Genomic DNA, 22,555 nt, shown 5'->3' with positions numbered 1-22,555 from the left:
AGCTGTAAATTTCATGTTAAGTCTTAGCAGGTTCTCTTCTCAGAGTAGGTAGACAAAACAATCTTTTTCTGACTTGAGACCAAGGATTCAAGGTCCAGGCCCAAAAAGTATAAACAGTGAGTTGAAGAGAGAAAAACAAGGAGCATGCAACTTCATAACCTAAAGCTGTAATTTGACAAATAACTGCAATATTCAAATGGAGCAGAACTTATAAAAGCATGAGACCACACTTGTAAAACTGTGAGTGCTCATCCGTTTTGTGACCACTTTGGGTCCATCTTGGGTGTAGCCCTGGCCGGGCTCTTGTGTTGCCCAAGGTGAATCCATGGAGGCCTTGTAATAAATCCCTGCTTTATTCTTTGGGAGCCACCAGCTGCTCATTGCTGTGGGTGGCAGCATTTTGGGGTTGCCTGGGCAGGCTCCTGTCCCCGTTGGTCAGGGATGACACAGACTCCAGGTCAGGGGGCTGAGAGGCCAAAAGCCCTGCATTTATTAAACCCCATCTATTATAAACTGGTCTGCTACAGGTAGACCTGATTGCTGATTTAATCAACTCATTTTACATGACTGGCTAATTAAGAAGACGCCCTTCAGGAAATATCTTTATGAGAAAAACAACTTGTTAGAAACAGCACCTGCAGATAGTTTACCATTGGATTATCATTCTTTCTCTCTGCCTCCCTAATATTGCCAGACCAATTCATGGGAAAGCTTATCTAGCTTTCTCTCTCTCTGACCAGGCTGTCACATCCACAGGCTCCTGCCTGGGTTCCTGCCTTCCCACTGCTGGGGTGGTGCTGCAGCTCCCTGGAAGAAGTTTGGGGTTTCAGGTCAGGGCCTGCTGTCTGACAGGAGCTGATGCTTCCATCTCTGGAAATTGGCCAGGCTGGATGAGGCTTTGAGCAGCCTGGGATAGTGGAAGGTGTTCCTGCCCTTGCAGGGAGGTGGAACAAGATGAGCTTGGAGGTGCCTTGCCAGCCAAACCATTCTGGGATTCCATGAAAAGTGCTGTGCTGGGGCTGATGTCCTGGCAGGGAGGTGTGGGGGCAGGACAGGAGGGCCTGGCTGCAGGCCTGTGTCCCTCGGCAGCCTCCCTGCATCCCCCTCACCAGGACTGGATGCAGGTTTGGGCAAGGAGGCAATGAAAAGCAGAACTGATTCTGGTTCTCCATGGCTTGTGTCTGTCACACTGGCACTGACAGGGACCTGGCAGAGTCCTTTTTCTTCCTAAGGATGAATTCAGCTTTTTATTGGCAATGAAGCAGCTGAGGTGCCTGTTGTAGCCTGGCTGTGCCCCACAGTGGCAGGGCCTTGGTGTGGCCAGGCTGGCAGTGCCCGTGCCCTGCTCTGTGTCACTGGCCCCACACAGCAGCCCCTGCCCCTCGTGCTGCTCCTCACCAGCCACACACGGCTCTAACAGCCTCGGCCACTGGACCCTGCTGGGATTGAACAACATCCCGGTGACCTTGAGCAGCCCAAATGTCACCAATGCCTCTGTGTTGCAGAATGGGCTGTTTGTCGGGGATGAGGTATTTGTCGGTTGCAGGGAAAACTCGGGATTCAATTTGAGTCATCAGCAAGTTCCGTTTATTGAAGAGAGCATCAGACACTTATACAACAAGTAATAAGCTTATGAATATTCTGTAAGCCAAGCGATCTATTGGTTAAAATATACCATCAACTCTTCCTCATTCTTTTGGGCCTACATTCCCCATTTCCCACGCCTCTCTGTCTACTTGTTATCATACTCAGCCAGGCCTAAAGACACACTATCTTACAAGTGGTGCAAAACTTGGAATTAGCTACAGCCTTGTACTTTTCTAATCTCTAGTCAGCTAAAATCCCAACACCTCTGCAGAGACAGCTCCCATGCCAGTGGGACAGCACGGCCAGCGTGGCCCTGAGCACAGGTGGCAGTGACTCTGAAATCTGTCACGGTGGTGACAATTGACAGCGCTGTCCCCTGCTGGGACACGGACTGGACGGCTCCTGTCCCTGCAGCTTGGGCCACGGGTGACAGTCCCCCAGCCTTGCCTGGCCTGGGCTGCTGGCAGAACTGGACACAGATGCAGCCAGAAAGCAGCTCCAGGAACAGGGGACGAGCAGGAGCCACCGCTGTCCCCAGCTGGGGCTGAGATGGGCAGTGTAGGCCCGGGCAGCAGCCCAGGGGCTCCAGATGAGTGGGGACATCAGGCTGTCACCCCGGGCTGCTGCAGGGACGCTGGGCAGGGGCTGGCAGCGCCACCTTGGCCTGTCACAGCCGCTGGCCCAGGGCCTGGGAGCCACCGGGGCAGGGAAGCTGGCGGTGGGGTGGCAGGGACACTCAGCAGGGCACAGCCATGGCAGGGCAGTAAGCGCCTGCAGAGGGATTTGTTCCACTGCCTTATCATGTCAGGGGCTGGATGGTGCCCCCCAAACTCTCCTTGGGCCCCGGCTGGCAGCACAGCAGGGTGCAGGAGGAGCAGAAGCGACGGCTGAATCCGGGGCCTTGGTTTTGGGCACCCAGCAGCCTCCGGCGCTGAGCCCAGGGCAGCAGCACAGAAGGGCCAATGTGGGCCCAGCAGGCCGAGAAGCACCAGGCAGCTCGAGGGGCTCTGCTTCCCTCAGCGCTGCTGCTGCTGCTGCTGCTGCTGCTGCTGTGCGGGTGCTTTCGAGCCGGGCTGAGGGTGCAGGAGGCACCGGGTTTAGGACCATTTTGGGAGAAAAACCTTTCAAGGGTTTTCCTCTGGAAAGCAAATTCAAGCGGCCCCTCCCTCAACTGGTTCAGAAAAACATTTCGCTGGAGAAAAGTTAAAAAAAATGGTTTTTTGTGGGGCAAAGAATTCATCAGCACAAAAAATGAGCCATATATAATATAAAAACCTCGTGCTGCTCCAAAAGAGAGGACAAACTCAGGAATCCCCTTTGTGAGCTGTAGCTTGGCTCACTTAATCTCTTATCAGTCCCTCAGGCCCAGGCCTGGTCTGATGGGCCACAGGTGGGAGCTGCCGGTGCTCTTCTGGCTGTTCAGTGCAGAACAGGTTTAAACAGCTCCAATGAAAAGGAAAAGGAAACCTCCACAGTCCAAAGATCTTCTCTGCCTCAGCTAGCTATAAGTAACTAAGAGCAAAGGAGCGCTCTGTCCCACTGCCTGTCCCTGCTGCAGACAACGCCGAACCGCAGCAGGAATGTGGAGAAGGAGAGAATGCAGTTTTCTAAAAACAAACTCCACGCTTCTTCTTCTGACCCACTCTTCCCTGTCAGAATCAATCCTAAAGCTGCAAAATTTATTTCTGAGCGACACAAATGAAGAGGGATACGAGCATCATAAAGTCACCTCAGGACACAGTGCAAGGCCTGGAGATGGGATTTCTGCCGGGCAGCTCTGAGCCGTGGCCAAGGCCGAGCCAGGCTGGACGCGTTCCAGGATATCGATATTTATAGGAATTTAAACATTAAACCGGGTGCTGGCAGCGCTCCGCCCGGAGCAAGCCGCGCCTGCCGTACCGTGCGGACTGTGCCCCGGGACAAGGCCGCGGCCCTGCCCCGCCTCGGCAGCTTCCCGTCTACTCCACTCCATCGCGGCCATGGCTGAGGAGGTCCTGGCTCTGCGAGAGCAGCTGTTGGCCGAGGCCACCTGCCCGTTGTGCCTGGATGTGTTCGAGCAGCCCGTGCTCACGGCGTGCGGGCACAGCTTCTGCGGGCAGTGCCTGGCGGCCGTGCTGGGGGACCCCCCGCGCCCCGCCGCCTGCCCGCAGTGCCGCGCCCCGCTGGAGCCGGGCTCGCAGCGCCCCATCCGCTCCCTGGGCAACGTGGCCGGGCTGGCCCGGTCCCTGGAGGAGGTGGCGGCGCGGCCGCGGTGCCCCCAGCACGGCGAGGCCCTGGCGCTGTTCTGCGATCCCTGCGCCGCCCTGCTCTGCGCGCCCTGCCGGGACGGGCCCGAGCACCGCGGGCACCGTGTCCGCCCCGCCGAAGAGGCCGCCCGGGAGCTGCAGGTACGGGGCGGCGCCGCGAGAGGGGCCGGGGGCTTGGGCAGGGGCTGGGGGCCTCGGCTGCCCGGGCTGGGGCGGCCGAGGGGCACAGCTCAGGCTCCCCTCCGGCCACAGGCGGGGATCCCCTGCAGCAGGGGCTGGGCTCCCTCGGGGACAGCCTGGGCTCCCCTGTGGGCACAGCTCCGTGTCCTGTCCGGGCACACGTCTGGGCTCCCTTCGGGGACAGCCTGGGCTCTGCTCTGGCCATGAGCTCCTCTGCCTGTGGCTCTGGGTGCCCTCCGTGCGCGGCTGGGGCTGCTCCGAGCAGGGTCTGGCCTTCCCTCAGGGCGCGGCGCTGCTTCCCCTCCACACACAGCTTCGGCCGTGTCCCCGGCCAGCCACGGAGCTGCGGCCTCAGGCGGCGGCTGCCCGGGCTCCGTGTCTGGCTGCCAGCTTGGGCTGCTGTAGCCACCCTGCTGGGGCTGCTGCTTCTGCCATGGCCTGGCCCCAGCCCACGCAGGAGCCCAGGTCCCTCTCCCTGCTCACCCCTCGGGCTCCCCACATGGTCCCTTGTGCCCCACATGTCCCCAGCCAGGCTTTCTCCCCACAGTGTGGGCTGGGGTCTGGGCTCACTGCAACGCAGGAGATGCCTCAGAGCAGGAGGAGTTTGTTGATACTCCAGCAAATTTATGGGGTGTGCCTGAGTCCCTGCTACTGGCACTGCAAACCTCTTCCCAGAAATCACATTTCCAATGTTGAGAGTTGGTCTTTTTTTAATTCAAAAACAATTTAAACCCCCACAAACTGCAGGGTTTCCCCATTAAATTATTCCGGAAATGTTTCCGTCCATAAGAGCTGTAGATGGGGATCTCCGCTGCCATGTGTTTGAAGAGTTGGGTTGTGTCACTTATCTCAAAAACTCAATCCCAGATACTCAGGGTTTACCCCCAGTAATTGTCTGGATTGAGATTGTCCTCAGAGGCGTTGTTTGGTGATATCATCTCCCTACTCTGAATGCCACTCCAAAATTAACAGAAATGTCCTTTTTAAATCCCTTCTCCAGAAGAAAGTCCGGAGAAACCTGCTTTATTTACAAGGAGAGAAGAAAAAATTGAATCACAGGGGAGACCAGAAAAGTGAAGACCTGCAGGTGTGTGTTCCTCTCCATGTCCCCCACTGCTCACCCATGTGGCTCCCCAGGAATGTCCCACCTTTCCTTCTCCCCATATATCCTTATCTCCTAATCCATGCCAATGTTCTTTTCTCTGCCCATCTCATGTGGCCTCCTTGGGCCCATCAACATCCAGACTTGCCCCCCTGTCTCCGTTCTTCCTGCTGCTCCTGTTGCAAACCTCTGGTCCCGTTGTGTGTGATCCTTGTCCCCTCTCTGCAGCAGCCGTGTCCCTGCGGGGGCAGCCGGAGCCTGGCTGGGCTCAGGGCCTCCGTGCGGTGCCTTGCAGGTGACAGTGAGGTCAGAGATGCAGCGAGTGGCTGAGAGCTTTGAGGAGCTGCAGTGGTGCCTGGAGGAGCAGAAGGAGACCCTGCTGGCCCAGCTGGAGCAGATGTCCCATGAGCTGGTCAGTAAGAGCGAGGAATACAGGCACAGGGTTTTGGAGAGGCAGTCGCTGCTGGACACGGTGATTGCGCAGATCCAGGAGAAGCGGGAGCAGCCGGCGGTCGAGTTCCTCAAGGTGAGGCAGCATCAGCCCCTGGGCACTGTGAGCCCTGCTGGGGCTGGGGACACCCAGCTGGCACCCTGTGCATGCTGGGGCAGGCTGGGGCCATGGTGGGACACTGTGCTGTGACACTGTGCTGTGACACCATGCTGTGACACCGTGCTGTGACACCGTGCTGTGACACCATGCTGTGACACTGTGCTGTGACACTGTGCTGTGACACCGTGCTGTGACACTGTGACACCATGCTGTGACACTGTGACACCGTGCTGTGCCACTGCGCTGTGCCCGCTGTGGGTCAGGGCCCTGAGGGAAGGCAGGGCTGGGATGAGGTGTGGGCTCAGCCCCAGCCCCCTTAAGCTGCTTCACACAGCTGGGCAGCCACTGCAGCTGCCTGGCCCTCGGCAGTGCCACAGCTCTCCTGTGTTTTCTCTCTTGCAGGATGTTGGCACAATCCTGAGCAGGTATGAAACAGGCTCGCTGTCCCTCTCCTCCTGCTCAGCTCCTTTGGGCAGAGCTTTGGCAGCGCTGCAGGAGCCGCCAAGGAGGTGGTTTGCCCGCTGGGGATTTGGCATTCCATGGGATGTTACAGGGACCAGAGGCCACTGCAGCCGTCCTAAAGATGGGGTTCCTGTGCTGATAGCAGGGACACAGCTGCCCTGGGCTCTGGGGCTGCAGGGATTTCCCTGTTTCCCTGCTGGCCCTGGCTGGTGGCTGGGCTCTGAGCTCCTCTCCCTGTTTCTCTCAGCTGTGAGGCAGCCAAGGCCCCGATCCCAGAGCCAGTTTCCCCAGAGCTTCAGAAGAGCATTCAGAGCCTCACTTGGAAGAGCCAGCAGGTAGTGGACATGGTGGATAAATTCAGAGGTAAAGCCCAGCTGGCTCTGTGCTGTGCTTCCCCTGGGCTTGGCTGGCAGTGGGAAATCCTCACTGCCTGCTGCCTCTGCCTGGGGCTCAGGAGCAAAACGGCTGCTCCAGATGGGAACCCTGCCCAGGATGGGCTTGGCTGGAGCCTGGGGCTCCACACCTGGCTTGCTGCCCTGCTGGGGAGCAGGACAGGTGCCACAGGAGAGACACTCATGCATCTTACTTTCCTTCGTCCAGTGAACCTGCGGAGTGAGATAGACTGGGGCATAAGGGGTAAGTTTGTGGAGCTGCTGAGCACAACTGAGTGGGAAAAGCTTTTCAGGATGAGTGTCCTCATGTCCTTGTTGCATAGATAGGCTCACAGCACATCTAAACCCAGCATCTGTCTATAGCTGAGTGCTGTTGTTTTGACTGGGCCTGCTGTACAAATCCAGGTCTGTCCCTGTGAGGCAGCCCCAGGGATGCTGTCCTGTGACACCAGGCCAGGGCCAGGACAGCAGGAGGCCGTGTCAGGCTGTGCCCAGTTAAGCAGAGGGGCTGTACATGATGTTAGCTGGCATTTAGGTGTGATCAGAAGTGCTTCTGCAGGTGCTCAGGGCCCCCGTGATGCAGCATTGCTGGGCTGAGGTGTGGCTGGCACCATTTGTGCCGAGGCCGCTCTCCACACTCTCCGTTGTTGGGATGATGCACTTGAGCACAGCAGAGTCGTGCCTCAGTTTCCCCCCTGCAGTCCCCGGAGGAGTGGGTTGGGCAGAGGGTCTGGGCTGGTGACACCGCACAGTGACAGCTGTGTGGCTTTGTGGCACGGCCACGGGATGGCAGCAGAACATCCCTGGTGGATGGGCAGCTGGGGCTCTGCAGCTTTGAGGCTGCCTGCTGGCTCGGCAGAGCAGGCTCCGAGCTGGGGGAGCCCTTGGCACAGGAGCAGGGACTGGCCTGGCCCCTCGTGCCTTGCAGCGCTGCCTGCTCACAGCCACGGCATGCCCTGCTCCCCACGGGCTGCACTCTGCAGCAGCTCTGGGAGCAGCTTGAGCAAAGCCCATCGTGTCTGTCCCCTGCCTGTGGGGACACTGCCTGCCTCAGTCCTGCCTCAGGGAGCATCTTTTCACCCTCGGCTGCCAGCGTGGGCACAGGGAGGCTCCTGTGTCCCATGCCAGCCGAGGGGGCTGCAGGAGTGCCCCTGGTGCTCCCAGGACAGGAGCCAGCCCCGTGGTGCAGGCTGGAGGAGAGGTGCTGGTTCTGTTCTCAGCAGGCACAGACTGATGTTTCTGTCCCCCTCTAGAGCAGGTGACACTGGACCCAGAGACAGCGAATCCTCACCTGATCCTCTCAAAGAACTGCAAAACCGTCAGGTTAGGAGCTGAAGAACAAAATGTCACTGACACCCCCAAGAGATTCACGCATTGGTGCAGTGTCTTGGGCACCCTGGGGTTCACATCTGGGAGGCATTACTGGGACGTGGAGGTTGGAGAAGAGGGCTGGTGGGCCGTGGGGGTTGCCCTGGAGTCCGTGCCCAGGAAGGAGCTACTCGCTCTGCATGGATCTGAGAAGGTCTGGGCCCTTCAGGAGGACTGGAGGGGCCAGTACAGTACAATCTCCAAGACTCCACACCCGCTGGCACTCAGGGAAAATCTCCAGAGAATCAGGGTCTGCCTGGACTATGAAATGGGCCGAGTGACTTTCTACGATGCAAAGGATCTGAGGCAGATCTTGCAGTTGGAGGCCACCTTCACTGAGAAAGTCTTCCCATATTTTTTGCTCTATTTACAAGAAACTCAGGTCCGGGTGTGTGACTGACAGGGTGGGATGGCTGCCGGGCCCCTGCCCGTGCCCTTGGCTGGCTGAGCAGGGAGGAGCTGTGGCAATGACACGGCATCACTCTGTATACAATGATACAAGGACCAGGCCCAAAATTATACACAACAGTGAATTGAAGAGAGAAAAACAAGGAGGATGGGACTTCATGACCTAAAGCTGTAATTGGTCAATTAACTCCAGTATTCAAATAGAGCAGAACTTATGAAAGCATGAGACCACACTTACAAAAGCGTGAGCGCTCGTCCATTTTGAGATCACTTTGGGTCCATCTTGGCTGTAGCCCTGGTTGGGCTCTTGTGTTGCCCAAGGTGAATCCATGGAGGCCTTGTAATAAATCCCTGCTTTATTCTTTGGGAGCCACCAGCTGCTCATTGCTGTGGGTGGGAGCATTCTGGGGCTACCTGCTGCTGCTGCTGCTGCTGCTGTGCGGGTGCTTTGGAGCCGGGCTGAGGGTGCAGGAGGCACCGGGAGAGGCGCCGGAGCCGTGCGCTGCGGGGATGGAGGCCGGAGCCCTCGTGGCAGGAGCAGCCGGGCCTTGGGGGCATTTCGGGCGAGCGGGCCGGGCCGGCAGCGCAGGGAGGCAGCGCAGGGTCAGCCTGGGCTCCCTCCGGGCGCAGCTGCCGCCCCGGCACAATCCCTTCAGAGCGCCCTGAGGCAGCCCGGCTGGCCGGGAGCGGCTCCGCCCAGAGCCGGGCCGCGGAAGGATCGCGGGGCGCGGCCTGGGGAAGGGGCTCCGCTCCCAGCTCCGACCGCCATCGGGGCCGGGCCGGGGCAAAGCTGCCAGCCCCGTGACAGGTTATTAAATGTTATAGATGGATAATGAGATGATTTGCCCTCGCAAGTGGAAGATAACTATTGTGTGAATATTAAGAAAAGCTTTAGTGATGTATAGTTATCTTATTGCTGTTTGGATGTCCTCTGTTCTCCCCATGGTTCCTTTCCCCCCCTGTATCGTTGCCATCAGACACCCGGGGCTGTCTAGGACAGGTACAAGGAAGGCTGCACGTGTGTGTCCCTTACCTGGGGCAGGTGGGAATGAAAAGCTTGGTGCTTAGGGGGTGCAGCATGGCAACACCTGACCTCCAACCCAGTTACAAGAAAGTAATTTCCACTTATAAATGGCAAAGAAGAGCAGGCTGACAGACTTTGGGAAGGGCCAGGGCTGGCTGATGAAACCCCAGGGGTATAAAACACTGAGCATCCATCTTGGAGAAGAACTGGCTCGTGGTATGTACATGGGCAGTTTTCCGCTCTGCGAATTTTTCCTTAGGTAGTCCTTTGTTGTATTTTTGTTAAGGTTTAATAAAGCTTTTTAAATTGTCAAAGTGAGCAGTTGTGTCTCACAATGGGGGCTTGTACAACCGGGATATAAAGCCTCTTCCCCTGTGGCCCAGGAGATTTCAGAGGAATGGTGCCGCTGCTGATTTTACCAGATCCAACAACTTCTCTTGGGAACATCGGTGATTGCAGGTAAACCTGGGACTACAAAGGACTATGTAATGAAAAAGAAGAAGGATCTAGAGGATTGTGAGTATGTGTATGCCTGAACTGTGAGTGAAGTAGTTTTGGGAGTGTGCTTACAGTAAAAGATCCTCATATTTATTCTGGTCAGAATACGGTTCTGTAATCCCAGGATATGAACGTGAGCTTCACATTAGTAATACACAGATTACATTAATAATAGGATTCACATTAGTAATACACAGATCCGTCCTGGTCTGTTGAAGCTTCAGGATAGTGGATGGTTGGAAACAGGGCGGGAGGCGGGAGAGAAGAAGGGAGGAACTCTGGAACGGGCGGGACGCGTGTGCAAGAAGGGCTGAAATGCCGCGGGCGGGATGCGTGAAAGACAAAAGCAGGGGCCTCCGGCAGGCGGGACGCGTAACATTAAGGGAGTTTTTAAAAGCCCGAAAGCAGCTGGAATTCGCCAAGTAGAGATCCACGGTGTTAAAGTGATAGCGAAAATCACCACTCAGCAGAAAATGGCTCTCGTGGCGGCACGGGCAGTCGAAGCACCTTTCCCGTGCCGCGGGCGGCTGGGGGCAGGAGGAAATCACCATTTAGCGGAAAATGACGCTCGGAGGCGGCGGGGGCCGTGGGTAGCGGAGGGGCGGCCAGCGGCGGCTTTCGCCGAATGCGCGGAGCTCCCGGCCGGGGACCGCGCGTACCGCACGGGCGGCAGCGAGCCGGGAGCCCCTGGCGCGGTGCCTGCCGGCAGCTCCGAGCCAACGGAGCGGGGCTGCGGCCCTCGGACGCACCGGAGCCCAGGGCTGCCGCTAGCAAAGGCTGCCCGCATGGACCAGGGCGCTTCGGAGGCGCGGGAGCACCGGCGCCGAGAGCCTTTGAGCTTTGGGCGGCGGAGCCCAGAGCCGCGGCTCTGTCAGGGCGGGCTGCCGGCCACGGGACAGCCGCTTTCGTAAACCGAGGCATTCACAGGTGCGGAGCCGCCGGCGGAGCGGGCAGGCTCGGCTGTGCCATCTTGCCAATGCCAGCGGTGCCCAGCCTGGCGGCAGTGCCGCGGGACGTGTCCAGCGCAGAGCCACAGCCCAGCACGGCGGGGCTGAGCAAACGCGGAGCGGGAGCGGAGCGGGGCAAGGACCGGCGGCCAGCCCGGGCCGAGCGCGTCTGCCCCGCGGCGGTGCGCTGCGGCTGGCTCCAGGTCGGCTAAGAAACAAACACAAAACCGAAACCAAACCAAAACCCTCCGGCGGGCAGGTCCGGGGCCCGTGCGAGCGGCGGCAGGTGTTAGAGCCGCGGGCAGCCGGTCTGGCTGGATGGCGGAGCCGAGGGAGAGGCGGGACATGTGCAACCCCCTCTGCCCAGCAGCGCTCCTGGCAGCCTCAGACCATCGGAATGGAGCCGCCACGGCCCGTGGAGACTCGGCACTGCCGGGGAGGGGCAGCTGTGCCCGGCAGGGCTGGCCGGGACACGGAGCTGCAGAACCCGCCGCGATCACATCGGCACGGAGCCGCGAAAACGCGAGAGCACCAGGGCAGTGCCTCAGCAGCTGCTTCCGCTGCTCTTCCGAGAATATGAGGTGCTTCCGAGAATATGACGTGCTTCGAAAGAAGAAGGCAAAGCTTCACTTTCTTTTTCTCCCTTTTCTTTCTTTCTCTCTCTTTTTAAGTAATCAAGGAGACAAGTTCTGTCGGGGAAACCAGCAGTCGTCTCAAAGCCCCCCTTTTTTAGTTAAAAGATAAGAGGTATCCCTTCACAAAACACAACCGTGTAGGTCTGAAAGGCATAGAGAACACCAAGATCCATTTATTTACTCTTTGAGCAGTGCATTTGTAGAGATTTCTTGTTCACTGTCACATATTTAGATGTTGTACATCGCTGGCCAGTTTTGTGTGCAGATCCAGTTGTGCTGGATGTTGTGAGATGGGTTGGGAAGCATCTGCTGACATTGCACTTTCATTAGTGCGTTTGGGATCCCCTCATTTGCAAACGTGCAGGGCCTTCCAAGGAAAGCACTTTGCGAGTGCCTTGCAGAGACTTCGCACAGGGATGCTGATGGCAGCGGGACATCTCAGCAGTATCAGAGCCGAGCTGTTCTCCCCGTGTGAGGGGGTTGATGCACTGCCTGACTGTGTTGAATTGCTTGGGCAGTTCAAAGACTGGTTTGATGGGAATTTTTGTGTGCTGCCAAGGTGAGAGATGGGGGATGGCAGTCCAATGCAGTCTTTCTTTAACATTTCCTTGAAAACAACACTGTCTGATCCCACCCCAAAGGCACGGAGGGTAAAATCCTCCCTTGAAGTGGCAGAGTGGTAACAAACAGTAGATATCCTACTACTCTCTCCCCAAAAGAGCTCTGGGGAGTGCTTTACACGCATGTGCCAGTGTGTATCTGTGGCTACACGTGTACCAAGGTGTGTGAGTCTGCACAAGCAATACCTGTGTGTGCCAGTGTGCACAGCTCTGAGTGCACACACAGGTACCACGGTGTAGGTGCGTTGTGTGCGTTATTACGTGCGTGTGTGTTCAATTTTCCTCTCAAGTATGACTATGTTGGGTACAGCCCTGTGCTTGTGAGTGTGCACAGGCTCTGTAAGTGTGAGCACAGCCCTATGTAAGATATGTGTGTTGGTAACACAGCCCATATTAGCGTGCACACATTTATATGCTTGTGTTAGTGCACACAGTTCTCCGTCCAAGGAAATCTGGTGTGTGTGAGCACGTGTGCATGAGCAGAGACTGTACATCCATCAGTGAGTGTCTCCGTGGCACACGAGCGGCAGCGTGTGCGAGCAGAGCCTGCACAGCTCCGTGGGTGTGTGCAGGTGAGTGCTGCTGACAGGTACCTCTGCATGCCAAGGCTCCACACCAGTAAACAAATCCCTGTGTGTGTGCACCAGTCCTGCACACAGCCCTGCGTGCGGGCACGGGCTGAGCACACCCAGAAACACGGCTCTGGATGCACAGCCCTGTGCCTCCGGCTGCTGTGTGACCTGAGAAAACAGAGCTGTGTGTTTGTGTGTGTCACTGTGTGTGTGTCACTACTGAGCTCTACTGACCAGAGGAGCCCCAGCTCCCTGTCTGCAATATGTACAGTTCAGCTTAGTTTGTAACAGAGATACAAACCGACCCATTCCAACTGTTGTTATTTACATCCTCACCTTGTGCCTTAATTTTGCTGTAGACTTGGTAAAACCTATAAATGTGTACTGTACTTTGTGAAAGACAAGTGAAAGCTTCGCAACTATTCTAAGTGCTTTAAATAACTGTTTAAGTAACATTTTTGAACAAAAAATTTAAATTGTAATAGTCATTTAATATAATTGTGCTGTGAAAATTATAGGTATCTGTTAAGGGGAGGGACAATGAGAAACATTAAAATGATTCCCTTAAAACTAAAGTACAGTGAGAACCAGAGGGCAAGACCAGGTTGGCCCCTGTACTCACCACCGAGAAGATCAGAGTAACCCTGCTGCAGCAGCAACCCTGAGGGCACGGGAGGTGGGGGTAAAAGCCATACTGGACCTCTGTTCACAAAGTCTACCAATCATTTTACTTAGAACCCTCTTCCACTGTCCTCGCTCACATCTGATACTATTCATCTCACAGCTGATACTATTAAAATTAAGTTAATTGCTTGAACCAAATAACTGATAAAATATAAAAGGGGGGATTGCTATTGTTGGATAATGAGATGATTTGCCCTGGCAAGTAAAAGATAACTATTGTGTGAATATTAAGAAAAGCTTTAGTGATGTATTTTTATGTTATTGTAGTTTAGATGTCCTCTGTTCTCCTCATGGTTCCCTTTCCCCCCCTGTATTGTTGCCATCAGACAGCCAGGCTGTCTAGGACAGGTACAAGGAAGGCTGCACATGTGTGTCCCTTACCTGGGGCAGGTGGGAATGGAAAAGCTTGGTGCTTAGGGGGTGCGGCATGGCAACACCTGACCTCCAACCCAGTTAGAGAGAAGTCTTGACCGATAAATGGCAAAGAAGAGCTGCCTGACAGACTTTGAGAAGGGCCAGGGCTGGTGATGCAATCTCAGGGGTATAAAAGATTGAGCATCCATCTGGAACCGGCCCAGTGGTATGCACTAGGGCAGTTCTGCGCGCCACGGGCTGCAACTTTTTCCTTATGTAGTCCTTTGTTGTATGTTTGCTAAGGTTTCATAAACCGTTTTGAATTTTCAAAGTGAACAGTGGTTTCTAATATTAATGATTCAACTGATTTAAGCATCCCCAGCATCCACGGGCGCTGGCAGCACAGTGCCGGCTGCACCCTGGGAGAAGGCTGGGATGAAGGCTCAGACTCGCACTCACACTCACACTCGCACTGACACTCACACTCTCCCTCATGCTCACGCTCACACCCACCCCAGTCCTCCCTTTCCGCGGCCGCTGCTGCGGCCCCGCTCCCGTGGCCTGCAGACACGGGCACACACAGCGCACACAGCGCCCCTGTGCTTCTGTCCCCCCGGGGTTTTCCTGCTCCTTCCTCCCCTGCTTGCACACACGCACATGGACACGGACACGCGTGTGAGCAATGTCAGATGCAGGCACAGGAATCTGCGCAGGGAGAGAAGGGGACATTCCCAGGCACACACATACACACACACACGCACACACACACAGACACACTCTTACACACTCCCACCACGAAGCCCATTCGCGCCACACCCCTGCCTCGCCCCAGAGCGGTCCCGACCGCGGGCCGCTTCCTCCTCGGCAGCTTCCGTCTATTCCACTCCATCGCGGCCATGGCTGAGGAGGTCCTGGCTCTGCGAGAGCAGCTGTTGGCCGAGGCCACCTGCCCGTTGTGCCTGGATGTGTTCGAGCAGCCCGTGCTCACGGCGTGCGGGCACAGCTTCTGCGGGCAGTGCCTGGCGGCCGTGCTGGGGGACCCCCCGCGCCCCGCCGCCTGCCCGCAGTGCCGCGCCCCGCTGGAGCCGGGCTCGCAGCGCCCCATCCGCTCCCTGGGCAACGTGGCCGGGCTGGCCCGGTCCCTGGAGGAGGTGGCGGCGCGGCCGCGGTGCCCCCAGCACGGCAAGGCCCTGGCGCTGTTCTGCGAGCCCTGCGCCGCCCTGCTCTGCGCGCCCTGCCGGGACGGGCCCGAGCACCGCGGGCACCGTGTCCGCCCCGCCGAAGAGGCCGCCCGGGAGCTGCAGGTACGGGGCGGCGCCGCGAGAGGGGCCGGGGGCTTGGGCAGGGGCTGGGGGCCTCGGCTGCCCGGGCTGGGGCGGCCGAGGGGCACAGCTCAGGCTCCCCTCCGGCCACAGGCGGGGATCCCCTGCAGCAGGGGCTGGGCTCCCTCGGGGACAGCCTGGGCTCCCCTGTGGGCACAGCTCCGTGTCCTGTCCGGGCACACGTCTGGGCTCCCTTCAGGGACAGCCTGGGCTCTGCTCTGGCCATGAGCTCCTCTGCCTGTGGCTCTGGGTGCCCTCCGTGCGCGGCTGGGGCTGCTCCGAGCAGGGTCTGGGCTTCCCTCAGGGCGCGGCGCTGCTTCCCCTCCACACACAGCTTCGGCCGTGTCCCCGGCCAGCCACGGAGCTGCGGCCTCAGGCGGCGGCTGCCCGGGCTCCGTGTCTGGCTGCCAGCTTGGGCTGCTGTAGCCACCCTGCTGGGGCTGCTGCTTCTGCCATGGCCTGGCCCCGGCCCACGCAGGAGCCCAGGTCCCTCTCCCTGCTCACCCCTCGGGCTCCCCACATGGTCCCTTGTGCCCCACATGTCCCCAGCCAGGCTTTCTCCCCACAGTGTGGGCTGGGGTCTGGGCTCACTGCAACGCAGGAGATGCCTCAGAGCAGGAGGAGTTTGTTAATACTCAAGCAAATTTATGGGGTGTGCCTGAGTCCCTGCTACTGGCACTGCAAACCTCTTCCCGGAAATCACACTTCCAATGTTAAAAGTTGGTTTTTCTAATTAAAAAAACCCAAAAAAATAAAAAGCCACTAAGGCCAGGGTTTCCACATGAAGTTATTCCAGAAATGTTTCTGGCCATATGACCTGTGGATGGGGTCTCCCCAGGCTGACTAAAGTAACTGTGGAGAGTTGGGTGCTGCCTTTGAGCTGAAAACTCACTCCCAGACCCTCAGAGGTTATCCCCAGGGACTCCCCAGATGGGGATTGTCCCCACAGGTGTTGTTTGGTGACATCATCTCCCTCCTGTGAATGCCACTCCAAAATTAACACAAATGCCTTTTTTTAATCCCTGTCCCAGGAGACACTCCAGAGAAACCTGCTTTCTTTGCAAGAACAGAAGGAAAAGTTGAAGAGCAGAGGAGACCGGAAAAGTGAACACCCGCAGGTGTGTGTTCCTCTCCATGTCCCCCACTGCTCACCCATGTGGCTCCCCAGGAATGTCCCACCTTTCCTTCTCCCCATATATCCTTATCTCCTAATCCCTGCCAACGTTCTTTTCTCTGTCCATCTCATGTGGCCTCCTTGGGCCCATCAACATCCAGACTTGCCCCCCCTGTCTCCGTTCTTCCTGCTGCTCCTGTTGCAAACCTCTGGTCCCGTTGTGTGTGATCCTTGTCCCCTCTCTGCAGCAGCCGTGTCCCTGCGGGGGCAGCCGGAGCCTGGCTGGGCTCAGGGCCTCCGTGCGGTGCCTTGCAGGTGACAGTGATATTGGAGTTGCGGCGTGCAATTCAGACATACGAGGAGCTGCAGCAGTGCCTGGAGGAGCAGAAGAAATTCGTGCAGGTCCAGCTGGTGCAGATGTCCCATGAACTGGTCAGTAAGAGTGAGGAATACACGCGCAGGGTTTTGGAGAGGCAGTCGCTGCTGGACACGGTGATTGCGCAGATCCAGGAGAAGCGGGAGCAGCCGGCGGTCGAGTTCCTCAAGGTGAGGCAACATCAGCCCCTGGGCACTGTGAGCCCTGCTGGGGCTGGGGACACCCAGCTGGCACCCTGTGCATGCTGGTGCAGGCTGGGGCCATGGTGGGACACTGTGCTGTGACACTGTGACACCGTGCTTGACACCATGCTGTGACACTGTGCTGTGACACTGTGACACTGTGCTGTGACACCGTGCTGTGACACTGTGCTGTGACACCGTGCTGTGACACTGTTCTGTGCCCGCTGTGGGTCAGGGCCCTGAGGGAAGGCAGGGCTGGGATGAGGTGTGGGCTCAGCCCCAGCCCCCTTAAGCTGCTTCACACAGCTGGGCAGCCACTGCAGCTGCCTGGCCCTCGGCAGTGCCACAGCTCTCCTGTGTTTTCTCTCTTGCAGGATGTTGGCACAATCCTGAGCAGGTATGAAACAGGCTCGCTGTCCCTCTCCTCCTGCTCAGCTCCTTTGGGCACAGCTTTGGCAGCGCTGCAGGAGCTTCCAAGGAGGAGGTTTGCCCCGCTGGGGATTTGGCATTCCATGGGATGTTACCAGGGACCAGAGGCCACTGCAGCCCTCCTAAAGATGGGGTTCCTGTGCTGATAGCAGGGACACAGCTGCCCTGGGCTCTGGGGCTGCAGGGATTTCCCTGTTTCCCTACTGGCCCTGGCTGGTGGCTGGGCTCTGAGCTCCTCTCCCTGTTCCCCTCAGCTGTGAGGCAGTCATGGCCCCGATCCCAGTCTCCCCAGAGCTGCAGAAGAGCATTCAGAGCCACTATCAGAAGAGCAAACAACTCATGGCCATGGTGGATAAATTCAGAGGTGAAGCCCTGCTGGCTCTGTGCTGTGCTTCCCCTGGGCTTGGCTGGCAGTGGGAAATCCTCACTGCCTGCTGCCTCTGCTGGGGCTCAGGAGCAAAACGGCTGCTCCAGACGGGAACCCTGCCCAGGATGGGCTTTGCTGGAGCCTGGGGCTCCACACCTGGCTTGCTGCCCTGCTGGGGAGCAGGACAGGTGCCACAGGAGAGACACTCATGCATCTTACTTTCCTTCTTCCAGTGAACATGTGTCACAAGATAGACTGGCAAAGGGGTAAGTTTGTGGAGCTGCTGAGCACAACTGAGGGGGAAAAGCTTTCCAGGATGAGTGTCCTCATGTCCTTGGTGCAGAGATAGGCTCACAGCACATCTAAACCCAGCATCTGTCTAGAGCTGAGTCCCATTGTTTTGACTGGGCCTGCTGTACAAATCCTGGTCTGTCCCTGTGCCAGGCAGCACCAGGGATGCTGTCCTGCGACGCCAGGCCAGGGCCAGGACAGCAGGAGGCCGTGTCAGGCTGTGCCCAGTTAAGCAGAGGGGCTGTACATGATTTTAGCTGGCATTTAGGTGTGATCAGAAGTGCTTCTGCAGGTGCTCAGGGCCCCCATGATGCAGCATTGCTGGGCTGAGGTGTGGCTGGCACCATTTGTGCTGAGGCCGCTCTCCACACTCTCCGTTGTTGGGATGATGCGCTTGAGCACAGCAGAGTCGTGCCTCAGTTTCCCCCCTGCAGTCCCCAGAGGAGTGGGTTGGGCAGAGGGTCTGGGCTGGTGACACCGCACAGTGACAGCTGTGTGGCCTTGTGGCACGGCCACGGGATGGCAGCAGAACATCCCTGGTGGATGGGCAGCTGGGGCTCTGCAGCTTTGGGGCTGCCTGCTGGCTCGGCAGAGCAGGCTCCGAGCTGGGGGAGCCCTTGGCACAGGAGCAGGGACTGGCCTGGCCCCTCGTGCCTTGCAGCGCTGCCTGCTCACAGCCACGGCATGCCCTGCTCCCCACGGGCTGCACTCTGCAGCAGCTCTGGGAGCAGCTTGAGCAAAGCCCATCGTGTCTGTCCCCTGCCTGTGGGGACACTGCCTGCCTCAGTCCCGCCTCAGGGAGCATCTTTTCACCCTCGGCTGCCAGCGTGGGCACAGGGAGGCTCCCGTGTCCCATGCCAGCCGAGGGGGCTGCAGGAGTGCCCCTGGTGCTCCCAGGACAGGAGCCAGCCCCGTGGTGCAGGCTGGAGGAGAGGTGCTGGTTCTGTTCTCAGCAGGCACAGAGTGATGTTTCTGTCCCCCTCTAGAGCAGGTGACGCTGGACCCAGAGACAGCGCATCCTCGCCTGCTGCTCTCGGACGCAAACAAAGCCGTCTGGTTCAGAAATGAAGAACAAAACCTCCTTGACACCCCCAAGAGGTTCACAGGCAGCCTCAGCGTCCTGGGCTCCCAGGGATTCACATCTGGGAGGCATTACTGGGAGGTGGAGGTCAGACAAAAGGGCAGCTGGGCCGTGGGGGTGGCCCTGGAGTCCGTGCCCAGGAAGGAGCCAATCTACCATGGCAGCTCTGAAAAGACCTGGGTGCTGCAACTGGACTGGGGCCACTACAGCGCACAATCTATGTCCACCGACTGGCTGGTAGTCAAGAAAAAGCTCAAGAGAATCAGGGTCTGCCTGCACTATGAAATGGGCCTAGTGACCTTCTACAATGCAAAGAATATGATGCAGATCTTCCAGTTTAAGGCCACCTTCACTGAGAAAGTCTTCCCATATTTTTCGGTCTCCTCAAAAGGAACCCACATCCGGGTGTGTCACTGACAGGGTGGGATGGCTGCCGGGCCCCTCTTGCATTGCCCAAAGCAGTTGATTGTTCTTTCACACTAGGTTATTAGAAATTTGCACTGAATAGTCTCTATATTGCACTGAATAGTTTGTTATATCACCTGGTTTGTTCTTACCCTCTCCTTCCACATGATTTCCTTCACCCACCCCTCTCCACAGTACCCTCCCCTGGTCTCTGCCCTGGTTTACCCCTCCTCACTGGTGTCCCATGGGCTGTGCTCCTCGTCCTCTGCCCCCCATTCCCCGGGTTAAAAGGCTCCCACCATGAGGCAACAGTCTCTTTCCCACCTTGGAAATAAACGTGCCACGTTGGTCTCTGCATGGAGAAGAGCGCTTCTGGTCTTTTGCTTTCATCCGTGTGAGATTCAAGTGGGCTGGGGTCCATGGCTAGCTGGAATGCACCCAAACAGCCCGTCCAGACACGGATTCTTACAGGGCCTGCCCGTGCCCTTGGCTGGCTGAGCAGGGAGGAGCTGTGGCAATGACACGGCATCACTCTGCAGCCTCCCTGCAGCTCTGCCTGCCCTGGACCCTCTCTGCAATTTTCTGCATCTCCTCCTGCCCAGTCCTTTGGAGCATTCAAGAAGAGCTGTCCTGCCTGGGGCTGTCTGCGTGCTGCTGTCCTGCCTAGAGGTCATGGGGATGGTGTCCTACCTCTCCCTGTGGGCACTGAGGCCTCAGAATAATTGGGAGGGAGGAGGGAAGAGGCTCTGATTGTCCATGCCAGCCTTTGGCAGCACTGCAGGGCTGGAGCATGCAGCCACCCCACAGTCAGGAAACCAGGCTGGAGCCCCAAGCTGATGATAATGTCTTGAGTTCTAGGTTTTATACTTTTTTGATTCTGTGCCTCTTTGTTGTGTAGCTGTAAATTTCATGTTAAGTCTTAGCAGGTTCTCTTCTCAGAGTAGGTAGACAAAACAATCTTTTTCTGACTTGAGACCAAGGATTCAAGGTCCAGGCCCAAAAAGTATAAACAGTGAGTTGAAGAGAGAAAAACAAGGAGCATGCAACTTCATAACCTAAAGCTGTAATTTGACAAATAACTGCAATATTCAAATGGAGCAGAACTTATAAAAGCATGAGACCACACTTGTAAAACTGTGAGTGCTCATCCGTTTTGTGACCACTTTGGGTCCATCTTGGGTGTAGCCCTGGCCGGGCTCTTGTGTTGCCCAAGGTGAATCCATGGAGGCCTTGTAATAAATCCCTGCTTTATTCTTTGGGAGCCACCAGCTGCTCATTGCTGTGGGTGGCAGCATTTTGGGGTTGCCTGGGCAGGCTCCTGTCCCCGTTGGTCAGGGATGACACAGACTCCAGGTCAGGGGGCTGAGAGGCCAAAAGCCCTGCATTTATTAAACCCCATCTATTATAAACTGGTCTGCTACAGGTAGACCTGATTGCTGATTTAATCAACTCATTTTACATGACTGGCTAATTAAGAAGACGCCCTTCAGGAAATATCTTTATGAGAAAAACAACTTGTTAGAAACAGCACCTGCGGATAGTTTACCATTGGATTATCATTCTTTCTCTCTGCCTCCCTAATATTGCCAGACCAATTCATGGGAAAGCTTATCTAGCTTTCTCTCTCTCTGACCAGGCTGTCACATCCACAGGCTCCTGCCAAGGTTCCTGCCTTCCCACTGCTGGGGTGGTGCTGCAGCTCCCCAGAAGAAGTTTGGGGTTTCAGGTCAGGGCCTGCTGTCTGACAGGAGCTGACACTTCCATCTCTGGAAGTTGGCCAGGCTGGATGAGGCTTTGAGCAGCCTGGGATAGTGGAAGGTGCTCCTGCCCTTGCAGGGAGGTGGAACAAGATGAGCTTGGAGGTGCCTTGCCAGCCAAACCATTCTGGGATTCCATGAAAAGTGCTGTGCTGGGGCTGATGTCCTGGCAGGGAGGTGTGGGGGCAGGACAGGAGGGCCTGGCTGCAGGCCTGTGTCCCTCGGCAGCCTCCCTGCATCCCCCTCACCAGGACTGGATGCAGGTTTGGGCAAGGAGGCAATGAAAAGCAGAACTGATTCTGGTTCTCCATGGCTCGTGTCTGTCACACTGGCACTGACAGGGACCTGGCAGAGTCCTTTTTCTTCCTAAGGATGGATGAATTCAGCTTTTTATTGGCAATGAAGCAGCTGAGGTGCCTGTTGTAGCCTGGCTGTGCCCCGCAGTGGCAGGGCCTTGGTGTGGCCAGGCTGGCAGTGCCCGTGCCCTGCTCTGTGTCACTGGCCCCACACAGCAGCCCCTGCCCCTCGTGCTGCTCCTCACCTGCCACACACGGCTCTAACAGCCTCGGCCACTGGTCCCTGCTGGGATTGAACAACATCCCGGTGACCTGAGCACGCCAAATGTCACCAATGCCTCTGTGTTGCAGAATGGGCTGTTTGTCGGGGATGAGGTATTTGTCGGTTGCAGGGAAAACTCGGGATTCAATTTGAGTCATCAGCAAGTTCCGTTTATTGAAGAGAGCATCCGACACTTATACAACAAGTAATAAGCTTATGAATATTCTGTAAGCCAAGCGATCTATTGGTTAAAATATACCATCAACTCTTCCTCATTCTTTTGGGCCTACATTCCCCATTTCCCACGCCTCTCTGTCTACTTGTTATCATACTCAGCCAGGCCTAAAGACACACTATCTTACAAGTGGTGCAAAACTTGGAATTAGCTACAGCCTTGTACTTTTCTAATCACTAGTCAGCTAAAATCCCAACACCTCTGCAGAGACAGCTCCCATGCCAGTGGGACAGCACGGCCAGCGTGGCCCTGAGCGCAGGTGGCAGTGACTCTGAAATCTGTCACGGTGGTGACAATTGACAGCGCTGTCCCCTGCTGGGACACGGACTGGACGGCTCCTGTCCCTGCAGCTTGGGCCATGGGTGACAGTCCCCCAGCCTTGCCTGGCCTGGGCTGCTGGCAGAACTGGACACAGATGCAGCCAGAAAGCAGCTCCAGGAACAGGGGATGAGCAGGAGCCACCGCTGTCCCCAGCTGGGGCTGAGATGGGCAGTGTAGGCCCGGGCAGCAGCGCAGGGGCTCCAGATGAGTGGGGACATCAGGCTGTCACCCCGGGCTGCTGCAGGGACGCTGGGCAGGGGCTGGCAGCGCCACCTTGGCCTGTCACAGCCGCTGGCCCAGGGCCTGGGAGCCACCGGGGCAGGGAAGCTGGTGGTGGGGTGGCAGGGACACTCAGCAGGGCACGGCCATGGCAGGGCAGTAAGCGCCTGCAGAGGGATTTGTTCCACTGCCTTATCGTGTCAGGGGCTGGATGGTGCCCCCCAAACTCTCCTTGGCCCCGGCTGGCAGCACAGCAGGGTGCAGGAGGA

At 57.3% G+C, this 22,555-nt stretch overlaps 1 protein-coding gene across 1 annotated transcript; it reads left to right on the top strand.

Annotated features, from left to right (window-relative positions):
• The first annotated feature begins 3,566 nt into the window (after positions 1 to 3,566).
• On the top strand, positions 3,567 to 19,233 carry LOC131090331 (uncharacterized). Its single transcript, XM_058035632.1, has 18 exons — positions 3,567 to 3,974; positions 5,014 to 5,100; positions 5,344 to 5,421; positions 5,504 to 5,641; positions 6,068 to 6,090; positions 6,375 to 6,490; positions 6,728 to 6,763; positions 7,773 to 8,275; positions 10,201 to 10,687; positions 10,801 to 10,967; positions 12,310 to 12,323; positions 14,462 to 14,933; positions 15,983 to 16,069; positions 16,381 to 16,611; positions 16,998 to 17,020; positions 17,307 to 17,416; positions 17,653 to 17,685; positions 18,697 to 19,233. The coding sequence occupies exons 1-18, from the start codon at positions 3,567 to 3,569 to the stop codon at positions 19,206 to 19,208; spliced, it is 3,525 nt and encodes a 1,174-aa protein (XP_057891615.1). The 3' UTR covers positions 19,209 to 19,233.
• The last annotated feature ends 3,322 nt before the right edge of the window (positions 19,234 to 22,555 follow it).

Source organism: Melospiza georgiana, chromosome 1 (assembly GCF_028018845.1).
Source record: "Melospiza georgiana isolate bMelGeo1 chromosome 1, bMelGeo1.pri, whole genome shotgun sequence".
In the NCBI taxonomy this organism is placed as follows: Eukaryota; Metazoa; Chordata; class Aves; order Passeriformes; family Passerellidae; genus Melospiza; species Melospiza georgiana.
Note: the sequence above shows the minus strand (reverse complement) of the source record. Positions and strands in the feature narration are given on the sequence as shown.